Source organism: Piliocolobus tephrosceles, chromosome 4, assembly GCF_002776525.5.
Source record: "Piliocolobus tephrosceles isolate RC106 chromosome 4, ASM277652v3, whole genome shotgun sequence".
NCBI classification, from domain to species: Eukaryota; Metazoa; Chordata; class Mammalia; order Primates; family Cercopithecidae; genus Piliocolobus; species Piliocolobus tephrosceles.
The window spans coordinates 95,821,623-95,833,555 of NC_045437.1; the positions used below are offsets into that span (position 1 = coordinate 95,821,623).

The following is an 11,933-nucleotide window of genomic DNA, read 5'->3' on the forward strand; positions in this document are numbered from 1 at the left end:
CTCCTGGGTTCACGCCATTCTCCCACCTCAGCCTCTCGAGTAGCTGGGACCACAGGTGCCTGCCACCACGCCTGGCTAATTTTTTTGTATTTTTAGTAGAGAAGGGGTTTTCACCGTGTTAGCCAGGATGGTCTCGATCTCCTGACCTCGTGATCCATCCGCTTCAGCCTCCCAAAAGAGCTGGGATTACAGGCGTGAGCCACCGCGCCTAGCCAAAAACTTTTAACAATGAATAAACCTCGGATAAAGAACTGCAAAGCTAGATGTCAAACACATTCTCCTTATTAGGAGACTTGCATACTTCTTTACCTGGGGGACTATGACTTCTATAAAAATCTTCCTGAGGCTTGCAGTGAGCTGAGATCCGGCCACTGCACTCCAGCCCGGGCGGCAGAGCAAGACTCCGCCTCAAAAAAAAAAAAAAAAAAAAAAAAAATCTTCCTGAGCCAGGGGCGGTAGCTCACGCCTGTAATCCCAGCACTTTTCAGAGGCCAAGGTGGGCGGATCACGAGGTCAGGAGATTGTGATTATCCTGGCCAACATGGTGAAACCACGTCTCTACGAAAAATACAAAAATTAGCTGGGTGTGGTAGCATGTGCCTGTTATCCCAGCTACTCGAGAGGCTGAGGCAGGAGAATCACTTGTCGGAGGTTGCAGTGAGCTGAGATCATGCTACAGCACTCCAGCCTGGCGACAGAGCAAAATTCTGTCCAAAAAAAAAAAAAAAAAAAAGCACTTCCACTCTAACACCTTTTTGAATATACATTATTTGTTCTTCCTTTCTTTCAAACTACATTTCTCATCATTATTGAAATTACAAAAGTTAAAGCATGCTATGAAAACTTTCCAATTCGCTCATTAAATGACTCCAGTAATTTACCCTCCATTTTCTTTTTACCTCACTTGCATGCCATTTGGTCCCACAAATTAGAATATACTCAATTGTATATTTAAACTGGCTATTCCATTATCACCCCTAGATTATAACAGTCTTTCTTGAAGTTAATTTATAACTTTAAAACATGGCAAGATGCCGAATGATTATAGGTGAACAGCTTCATATACACGCATATGAATTTAACATGAATACAATTCTCCTGGGAATCTTGTCAAAATGGAAATTCTGGTTCAGTAGATCTGGGACCTTTTATGATGAAGGAATGGTTCTGTACAGTACTGGAATAGAGAATAAATGATTCTATGCACTTGTCAAAACCCACAGAACAGTGCCTCATGGAATAAGTATTAATAGACACAAATTTTAAAAATCAACCAGTATGATGATGATCACAGGATGGAATGCACATTGTGACAAATGAGTCTAATAAAACAAATTTATCACATAATTACACTCAAAGGGGTGAGGGAAAAATGAACTTGACCAACATCAGAAAACAGTGTTTTGACTAGAAACTTAAAGGCTAAATATTAAAGTGTACTGTACATAAATACCATATTTTAGTTGGAAAATTAGTTTCTCCTGATAAAGTATATCTAAAAATTCTAAAACTGCTTTACATGTATATTAGGAGTGAATATATAAGCATATAAATGGTGGATGGTGAGAGCCAGGTTTCTCACTGTTGAGTAAGGAAGTTACAAAGGAATAAGAAACAAAGGTTAGAATGAACCCTATAGTACAGGATTGGAGTTGGAGCCATCGGTATGAACTCATGTTTATGTATGAGTTGGTATGTATATAGATGGAAAGATACAGAAATTACTATAGATATGTAGGTATACATAGTGTATCTATATATATTACCTAGCTCTGTCCACTTTGTTCACTGAGAGGAAATCAAAGCAGTGACACTTGAATATCAACAAGCATACGCAGTACCCAAATCTTGGTTTCTAATACCATTCTCCACAAAAATGGAACCAAGGCTCCTTGGAGAGTGGCTGATTCTAGGGTGAAAGTAAGGGAGTATGTAAAAGAAACATACAAGCCAAACTAAAAAAGCTTCCAAGAGCCAAGGCTAGATCAATTTAAGTAACAAAAAAGTCAACTATTATACATTAGGTACATAAAAGTACCTATTATACATAAACACATAAATATTATACACAAATATGTATTTTATAGAGTTGTAATCCAGTTTAGTGGATTACATATAATCCACTAAATCCATATAAGCACACATATAAATCCATACATATATAAACGATTTATAAATTTCCTTATAGAAATTCCATTTAATACATGTAAATACTCCCCCCCAACAGGAGATGGAATTTAATTCCTACCCAACCCTCCTGAAAGTAGGCTAGACACAGTGACTTGCTTCCACAGAATATATTATGGAAAGGGAACTTTATAGTAGAGAAACTTGCAAATACTACCTTGACCAAGTGATGGAGGTTACCACCACCAGTAATGTCATGAGGATAACATGTTTCCCATGATGTGACTAGCACACTTTATCTCTGTGGTATTCTTCTAAAAACCAATAACCCTAGTTTATCCTAAGAACAATAGACAAGGCCAGGTATGGTGGCTTACACCTGTAATCCCAACATTCTGGGAGGCCAAGGCAGGTGGATTACCTGAGGTCAAGAGTTCAAGATCAGCCTGACCGACATGGAGAAACCCTGTCTCTACTAAAAATACAAAAATTAGCCAGGCATGGTGGTGCACACCTGTAGTCCCAGTCACTCAGGAGGCTGTGGCAGGAGAATCGTTTGAACCCAGGAGACGGCAGTTGCAGTGAGCCGAGATCGCACCACTGCACTCCATCCTGGGCAAGAGAGCAAGACACCATCTCAAAAAAAAAAAAGAACAACAGACAAATCTAGATTTCAAAGACATTCTACAGGATACTTGGCCAGTATTTCTCAAGATGGTTTAGATCATGAAAACTAAGGAAAGACTTAGAAACTCTCACAGATCAAAGACTGGGGAGATTTGACAACTCAACGCAAAGTGGTACTCTGGATTTAATCCTACAACAGAAAAGAGGGAGTTAATGGGAAAATCAATGAAATCTAAGTAAAGTATAGAGTTTAGGTAATAGTTTTTTAAAAAAGAACTAAAAAATAAATAAAATGGCTATAAATCTTGCTTCCCCATCTGGAAAGTGGGAATCATAACACTGTATACTTCACAGAAGTTTTGTGAGGATGAACTGTGATAATTCAAGTAATGCACAATGCCCTATGTGCATCATGCTAGGTTAAGGCACAGTAAGAGCTCAACAATCATCGGTTGCCATTGTTACTGTTTCCGGAGAAATAAAACTTAGCTAGCCTCTTGTTGGTCTTGCTCAAGACACAGTTCACTGGAGGTTCCCAGAAAATGAAAACCATATATAACAACATCAATAACAAAAAAAGTAGCAAGATGCTATGACTCCAGATGAATAGCTTCATATAAATGTGTATGAACTTAATACATAAGAATCACTTGGGAATCTTGTTAAAATGAAGATTCTGATTCAGTAGGTCCAGGGCAAGGCACAAGGTTCTACAATTATAATAAGCTCCCAAGTGATGCCAATACTGCTGGTCCATGGACCACAACTGGAGCAACTTTTCTATTTCTGTAGTTTTAAATATTCCCCATTTAAAAAAAAAGTTTAAACATTTTCTCCATTTATCATAACATAATACTCATTTTAAAACACAAAACTGCACCACATATAACCCATCAGTCATCAACATCTTAAATAAGCAACCACTTAAGCAGAGTAAAAGAGATAACATCACATTAATGCTTGCCCACACATTATCTTATGACTATATACAGAAAAGTATTATCTTTGAAAGTTAACTCATATACCATTTCTGATCTTTAACCATATAGCCATTCCTGAAGTAAATCATCACTCAAGATAACTTATTTAAAACTAAAAACAGTCGGTTGGGCACAGTGGCTCACGCTTGTAATCCCACCACTTTGGGAGGCCGAGGTGGGTGGATCATGAGGTCAGGAGTTCAAGACCAGCCTGCCCAAGATGGTGAAACCCCATCTCTACCAAAAATACAAAAATTAGCAGGGCGTGGTGGCAGGCACCTATAATCCCAGCTACTCAGGAGGCAGAGGCAGAAAATTGCTTGAACCCAAGGACAGAGGTTGCAGTGAGCCAACATTGTGCCACTGCACTCCAGCCTGGGCAACAGAGTGAGACTCCATTTCAAAAAAACAAACAAACAAACAAAACACTAAAAAAAACTCTACCAGGATTTGAAAAATTTGCTTGCAAATACCACCACAAATCCACACAGCTGCAAATTGATGCTTTGAAATCTTCCAGCATTATCTTTAAAAAGCTTAACTTCAGTTATATAAAACTTTGTGTTGAGCTGTAACTGTTATACAGGTGCATCCTGGCCCACATTTCTTAGTAAATAAATTTCAAGATTGTCAGCAGTAGCATAGCCAAAGAGACATATTTTTCTGTGTATTCTTCTTCCTTTCAGCGAATAGTTAGAGAGCTCTCCAGACAGAACACTTAAAAAAATTTTTTTTCAAATAGAAAGCTAACTGTAACCTGCCAATGCCAAATGAATTCTTTCTTAATTCTATTCCGTTTAATAAACTTTCACAAAGGAAAAAGGAAATTTTGAAGCAAAAATACATTATAGAATTCTAGCCACTAAAAAACCAAAATTTACTTTAGAAAGCTACTTACAATGAATATCAACTTTAAAAACAAAGTATATTTCTCATCTAATTGTATTAGGGGCCCAGGCACGGTGGCTCATGCCTGTAATCCCCAGTGCTTTGGGAGGCCAAGGTAGACAGATCACTTGAGGTCAGGAGTTTGAGACCAGCCTGGCCAACATGACAAAACCCTGTCTCTGCTAAAAATACAAAAATTAGCTGGATGCAGTGGTGCATGCCTGTAGTCCCAGCTACTCGGGAGGCTGAGGCAGGAGGACTGCTTGAACTCAGTAGGTGGACACAGGATGCAGCAAGCCGAGGTGACACCACTGCACTCCAGGCTAGGCGACAGAGCAAGACTCCAGCTCAAAAAAAAAGAAACAAAATTACTCTACATTAATATTCATAGTTATAGAAGCTTTTGTTTTTTTGCAAGAAAATCCCTCTACCTCTAAAGTTCACCTCCTCAGTCTTTTAACAAGGCACAATCTCCTTTCTTCGTAATGTCTTATGACAAAAGCTTCTGGGGAAAGGAGTGGGAATTGAGTGTTAATGACTGTAGACCATAGTTATAGCAGCAGTAAGAAAGAAAATGAAAAGAAGGTCTCTCTCCTGATAAACTCCAAGACAGTTGTAAAAACTAGATAACCACATTTTTCAGAAGCACACAAAATTAACAACTCTGAATAATTAAAGAAATATGTTTTGCAATTATTTAAGATGAGTACGCATTGTAAAAGATTCCTTAAATTAGATTTCACAAGGTTTAATTTTTTTTTTTTTTTTTTTTTTGAGAAGGAGTTTTGCTCTTGTGGCCCAGGCTGGAGTGCAATTGCATGATCTCCGGCTCACCACAACCTCCACCTCCTGGATTCAAGCAATTCTGCCTCAGCCTTCCGAGCAGCTGGGATTACAGGCTACCACACCCAGCTAATTTTGTATTTTTAGTAGAGACAGGGTTTCTCCATGTTGGTCAGGGTGGTCTCAAACTCCCAACCTTAGGTGATACGCCCGCCTCGGCCTCCCAAAATGCTGGGATTACAGGCATGAGCCACTGCGCCCGGCCACAAGATTTAATTTTTTTCACCTGTAGTATCAACTTAGACCAATTACTCCTCCTCACTTTAGATATGGCAGAAAAATAAATAAAATATTGGAACAGGTAAGTAGTCAGAATATACCAGCACATGATCTGTCTGCATATCCAACTAGAGGATTTACTCTCAAGAGTCTTATTTCCTATTTTATGAGTAGTTTGGTTCCTGTGTTTCCTCTAGATATTTCTACCTACTGAACATTTCATTGCAACTACGAATAAGAAAATGTGAGACCGGGTATGGTGGCTCACACCTGTAATCCCAACACTTTGGGAGGCTAAGGTGGGAGGACTGTTTGAGCCCATGAGTTCAAGACCAGCTGAGGCAATATGGTGAGACCTCATCTCTACAAAAAATTTTAAAATTAGCTGAATGTGGTGGCATACACGCCTGTCAGGATGCTGAGGTGGAAGAACCGTTTTGAGCCCAGGAGGTAGAGGCAGAGGCTACAGTGAGCCGAGACTACACAACTGTACTCCAGCCCGGGTGACAGAGTGAGGCCCTGTCTCAAACAAAAAAAACTGTGGGTGGACAATATGACTCTTCTATTCACTTAACTGTAGTAGCATACCTATAGAGATTTGAATCAAAGCTGAGATTCAAGTCTTTTAATTAAACCTCAACTCTGGTGGTTCTAGTAAAACTTTACGGTTCGAAACTTTACAATGCACTTTGTAATTAAAGATGAAACTTCAATATCAATTCAATCCTTAGAGTGGAGGCAATCATATGAGTTCTAATTAATGCAGAGATAGCATCAACTCAGGTTTTAAATCTCCTAGTCCAACACTTGTTCAATAACGCTGCTTTCCATAACTGTTCCTTATTTTATTCTGTATGATATTCTTGTTATCCAAACGGTACCTATGAAAGCCGATAAACTAAAATATAACTAGTTAGGTCAGAAAATTTCATGTGTCAGGCGGGGCATGGTAGCTCACACCTATAATCCCAGCACTTTGGGAGGCCAAGGCAGGTGGATCACTTGAGCACAGGAGTTAAGGACCAGCTTGGCCAATGTGGCAAAATCCCATCCCTACATAAAAAAATACAAAAATGAGCTGGGAGTGGTGGCCAGCGCCTGTAATCCCAGCTACTCTGGAGGCTGAGGTAAGAGAATCACTTGAGCCTGGGAGACGGAGGTTGCAGAGAGCCAGGATCGCACCACTGCACTCCAGCCTGGGCGACAGAGCGAGACTCTGTCTCAAAAAAAAAAAAAAGAAAAATAAGAGTCCAAGTTTCAATTAAATACAAATACTACTACTTAATTTTAGTTTTCTATCTAACATTTTTCTTAATCTTCTTAATTGCTAAAACTTTCCCGTTTCTTGTCCACCCCCATGTCGCCATCACTGCAATTAATGTTTTTGTTATATAGTAAAGTATCCTGTGTTACACAAAACATGCTGGTTACAATAAGCAAATATTCAGTGCTCATCATCTCAGAAAATATTTTAAGCCCTTTACATGAAGCATCTCAATCCTCAAATTTTTTTTATTTTTTATAAATTAGAGACAAGGTCTCACTATGCTGCCTAAGCTGATCTCCAACTCCTGAGTTCAAGTGATCCTCCTGCCTCAGCCTCTCAAAGTGCTGGGATTACAAGCATGATCCACCAAACCCAGCCATGAACTTTAAACAAGATAATAGTGTAATCCCCTCTTTAGGGGGCAAAAATCAGAGCTTCAGAGATTAATTTGTCCTAATTCACACAATTAATAAGAGGTAGAAATGGGATAAGTAAACAGTTTGACTCCACATTCCTAATTTCTAAATATGATAATGCATATAACTACATGGATTATAAATTAATATGCAGATAACTCAAAATTTGAGAGCTACAGAATTTGAAGAATCTTCTTTGCAAACACTTGACCCAAGCAAGAACTCTTAACACCTTCACAGATAAGTAAAACTCCAATCTGAAACTAAAACAGGGCGCAGTAATATTTCAACAAATGTTTGGCTCAGCACTGTCTAAAACTTTCTCCAGTGATAGAACTTTTCTATGTACTGTCCAATATGGTAGCCACTAGCCACATATGATTATTCAGCACTTGAAACGTATCTACTACGACTAAGTAAATTCTGAATATTTTGTAATTGAAGTTTAAATAGCCACATGTGACTAGTGGTAACCATATTGAACAGTACAGGTATAGAAGACAAAATGCCAGAAAAAGATGAGTGAAAAAATTTTTACTGCCTTCATCTAGAAATTTCACTAACAGTCAAAACAATTTAAATCTATTTTACATGCTCCAGCTTAATTATTAGCTCAAATATAAACTTCCAAATAGATTTAAGTAAATAAAAACTTTCTATATTTAAGACCTACTGTGTATCTGAATGAAAAAAATGGAAACCTGTATTATGAAAAAAGGTTCGTATATCACAATTTTTTTAGTATTTTGGATAGCTAAGAGGAAAACCTGAAAAAACTGCTACCTATAAGGAAAACTAAACAACAATAATAATAAAGAAAAAAGAGAGTGAAGTTTTCAACTCTCTTCATAGTAAACGACTGATAACAAAGTGCTTACTTACCTTGATTCTCCACTACTGTTTCTAACACTTTCTTCATCACTGTGTCCATTCATTGTAAATTATTATTAAGAAGTTTTAAAGTAAAATATAAATCTTCCCAGTTTAAAAGATGAATATAAATACTGACTCCTTGAATATAAAAATTCACAGATAAATTTTCTTCAACAGTCACAGGTTTTCTGGGACTCTCCTTTCATTCACCTAAAGAAAATATATTAACAAATTAAGAAAATGTCCTACAGCAAAAAGGTAAATAAGCCCTGTTTAAAACATATAAATCTACGTAGGCCAATTAGACTAGAGGTGGTAAGGAAGAAGTGGAGGCCTTTTATTAAATACTTAAAATACCTAGACTTCTAGTAACCACACTCCTGACTACTAACTGGAATTTAGTATGCTACTGCTGGTACACTTCGGACAGAAGAATTAAAACACTTGTGGAGTGATATGATTTTGAGAGACTAACTGAAACTGCAACTATCTAACAATGTTTGTATAGACTCCTAAAGCAAGGTGATACGAAGTAACATATGCATACATCCCAAGAGTAGATAACGGAGTCTTATTAGAAACTTGGTCGAATAAATGAAGTGGGGGGCGGGGGGAGGTTACCTTTAATCAAGCCCTCATTCCTCCCACCAAGAACTTCATACACTTGAGTGAGAAAGTTTTGAAAACGCTCCCATGGGAGGAACAGGCAAATAAAAGATATCATATAATCTCAACAAAAATGCACAGATCAAAATAAATGTGTTCTTTAACAGGTAAACGGATAGTGGAATAACGTTTAAATAATACTTAACCAGTTTGCACTTGGTTTTTATTTTGTGAAAAAAATTAAAAAGGTAATAGAATATCCACTATATCTGATTTTTTTACGTAAAAAAATTGGGGCAAGAATAATGAACCAAGACACACCATTTCCACCTTTAGAGATTTCGGTACAACACTGAAGAATCACCTACAAGCCATCCACGAATAAACAAAGGAGATCTCTGGCAGGGGAGGGAGAGGAAGAAGCGGGGGAAGGAGACGTCAGATCCTTCCCCAGCCAGAAAGTACCGAGACAGCCAACTGAGAGCAGAGCTGTCCTCCGACCTCAGCAAAGAGAATTCACTCCTACGATTATTTCCCTTCCACAAAAGAGGGAGGGAAACAGACTGTTACCAACTCAATGATAGCAAAGTCTGCATCTGGATCAGGATGTTAATTCTCTAGACTACAGTCCAGTAGACTCTGCAAGCACAGGTTATCTAAAAAGTAACCGTTCTACTCGACATTTATTCCTAATGTTAAATATTAATCTCACCCTACTCAAAGAGCCTTACTGAACAATTAAGTCTTAAAAAATCGATGTTAACAAACTGCCTTTCCCGTTTCTTCCTTTAAAAAGTTCACTCCCCTTTTCGTTCTTTCCTTTTCACCTTCCTTTCGTCCCTCAAAATGGCTTTCTCTGTACATTTTAACTTCCTTTCTCCCCCATCTCCCTTATCCGAAAAAGTCCTCTGAAACCCTTTCACAACCTTAAGTTCTGAAGCTCCAAGCGCACACAGCGCTCTTTCCTCTCAAGTGTCTCCATGAGGACTATCCTAAGTTATCAAACGTCTTCAATCCCCTGTCTTTTAGCAGTTGCTTTGCTCCTGCTAAGTTTTTAGAGCGGCACTCGAAAGAGGTTCGGAAATCATCCCCCTTGCTCATCCATCCAACGCGCTCCAATCAGCCTCCCTTGCGGACCTACCCTCCTCTCCCAGGGCCTCCATCCCGGTTCGGGAGTCCCTCTTCCCGCCTCAAACTTCCCGCAGACCCGCCCCGCGCCCTCCCAGGCTCGCCCGAGCCGCCGCCCCCTCCCCCTCCCGCCGCTCCCCACGTGCTGGGAGCCCAGGTCGCGGCGGGACCCACGCACCGGCTAAGAGCCAGCCATTCGCCGGTCTCCTCTCGCGGCCCGGTCGGCACCAAGCTGAAGAGGCCGAGGCAGGGCCGCCAGACCGGCGTAAGTACGCGTTCTGCGGCCGCCGGCCTGTACTCGCCGCTCACACGCCCCCTGCGCGCCGGGCCCGTACACCGCCACCGGCACTCAGGGAGCCAGCCGGCCTTCGCCCGGCCGCTGGGCCGCCGCCTGGGCACCGCGCCGCGCCCGCCCTCCACCAGGCCGGCTCCTGTCCTCCCCGCCACATCCTGACCCGCCCGCTGCCCCGTTTCTTACCGGCAGGCTTGGCGGGGCGGAGGGAGCCGACTCCAGTCGACGGCCTCCCCCGCGCCCAGGCCCGGGATCTCCGCCGCCGAGGTCCTAGAGCTCCGGCGTCTCCGGGTAAGGAAGAGTCCGTGCGGGGGAGGGGGAGAGGGGACAGACGCGGAGGGGAAGGGGAAGGGGAAGGGGAAGCCCTGGTCCGCAGCACCAACGCGCGATCCCCTGCGGAGTGGAGCTAACAATTCATTATTGAAGCACCAACGGCGAGGGCAGCAAGAACTAGAAGTAACGAGTCGTCGCCGCCGCCGCCGCCGCGCGCGCTCCCGCTCCCGCCGCTTATCTGCCCCCGGCAGCCGCCATGACGCCGAGAGAGCGAGCGAGCGCAACCGTCTCCGTCGTAGCCGCCGCCGCCACCGAGGTCGCCGTCGCCTCCGCCTCCCGCGCGACGTAAGCGCCTTTGCTCACTCCCCTTCCCGACAGAGCGCGAGGCGGGCAGGGGAGCGGGCGAGTGCGCGCACGCCGAACCCTTTCGGCTCGCGCGCGGGCGGCGGGAGGGACTACGTTTAAGAGTCGTGGGCGTAGGAAAAAAGCGATTGGTACTGGGGCGGGGCGGAGGGCGAGTGCGCGCACGCGCACGAATGGGAGTGCGCACGCTGGCCGCGCGGAGGCCGCCGGACTCTGCGCGGAGGCCGCCGGACTCTGCTCGCGGCCTTAGTCCGCTGATCCTCGCTTGGGTGCCCGCCCTTAGCGGCGCGGCGTTGAATTCCGGGAAATGGGAGCTTCAGGCTCGCTCCATGCGGGTATGGGCGCTAATGTCACTCGGGATGGTTGCGCAAAGACGTCGCGGCGGAGACTGACAAGGAACCGGGGAGGAACGGGGGTGGGGAGAGAGTGCTATGGTACTCGGGAAGCCGGGAACGGCAGGGCTGAATAAGCCTAAGGGGCCGAGTCGCAAGGAGTGTCGGGTAGCACAGGCCTCGGCTCCGTCGGAGCGCCAGGCCTCAGGGTCTGGGCGGGGGCTGCTGCGTCACACCAGGCAGCCTGGGAACGCAACTGTTGGGCAACCGTGGTGGCCTCTCGCCACCTCTTACGTTTGGGCGATCTGCGACTGACGCTCCCTCGGGAGCTGATGTCCCTCACAGGCGGGGCGCCTGAGGAGGAGTGAAAATAGAGACCCGGTTGTTGACAGCCTGTGATGCCGCTTGATTCCTGTGTGGGTGGCCTGGTTTAGAAATATACCAACCCTTCCTTTCTAGGTTCCTCCCCGGAGGGCGGGGTGAAGGGTGCGGCACCGAATCGCAACAAAAAACGCTACTCGAGGGCTGTTAGTAACTGTCTCAGCTTAACTTGCTGCCTTTTAGCTGACAGTTTGTATCGTAACTGTAATTGTGGGCCTTAGTTAAATCCCTTCATTGTGTTGGAAACATCTTTTTTAAGTGTGTTTTTGAAACATACGTAAAGCATTTTGAAATGCTTTTTTGAAAACATTGTTTTTT

At 42.9% G+C, this 11,933-nt stretch overlaps 1 protein-coding gene across 2 annotated transcripts in view; it reads right to left on the reverse strand.

Annotated features, from left to right (window-relative positions):
- CHD1 (chromodomain helicase DNA binding protein 1) overlaps positions 1-10,939 on the reverse strand; it is a 76,328-nt gene extending 65,389 nt beyond the window's left edge. Inside the window, exons 1-2 of one of the 2 annotated variants that reach the window (XM_023212213.3) lie at positions 10,453-10,939; positions 8,250-8,450 (exon numbers count right to left, since the gene is read on the reverse strand). In XM_023212213.3, coding sequence (XP_023067981.2) covers positions 8,250-8,302 — 53 coding nt within the window. In that variant the 5' untranslated portion in view covers positions 8,303-8,450; positions 10,453-10,939. The remainder of the gene's footprint in view (positions 1-8,249; positions 8,451-10,452) is intronic. The other variant, XM_023212214.3, reaches the window with a different exon arrangement.
- Between the last annotated feature and the right edge of the window lie 994 nt (positions 10,940-11,933).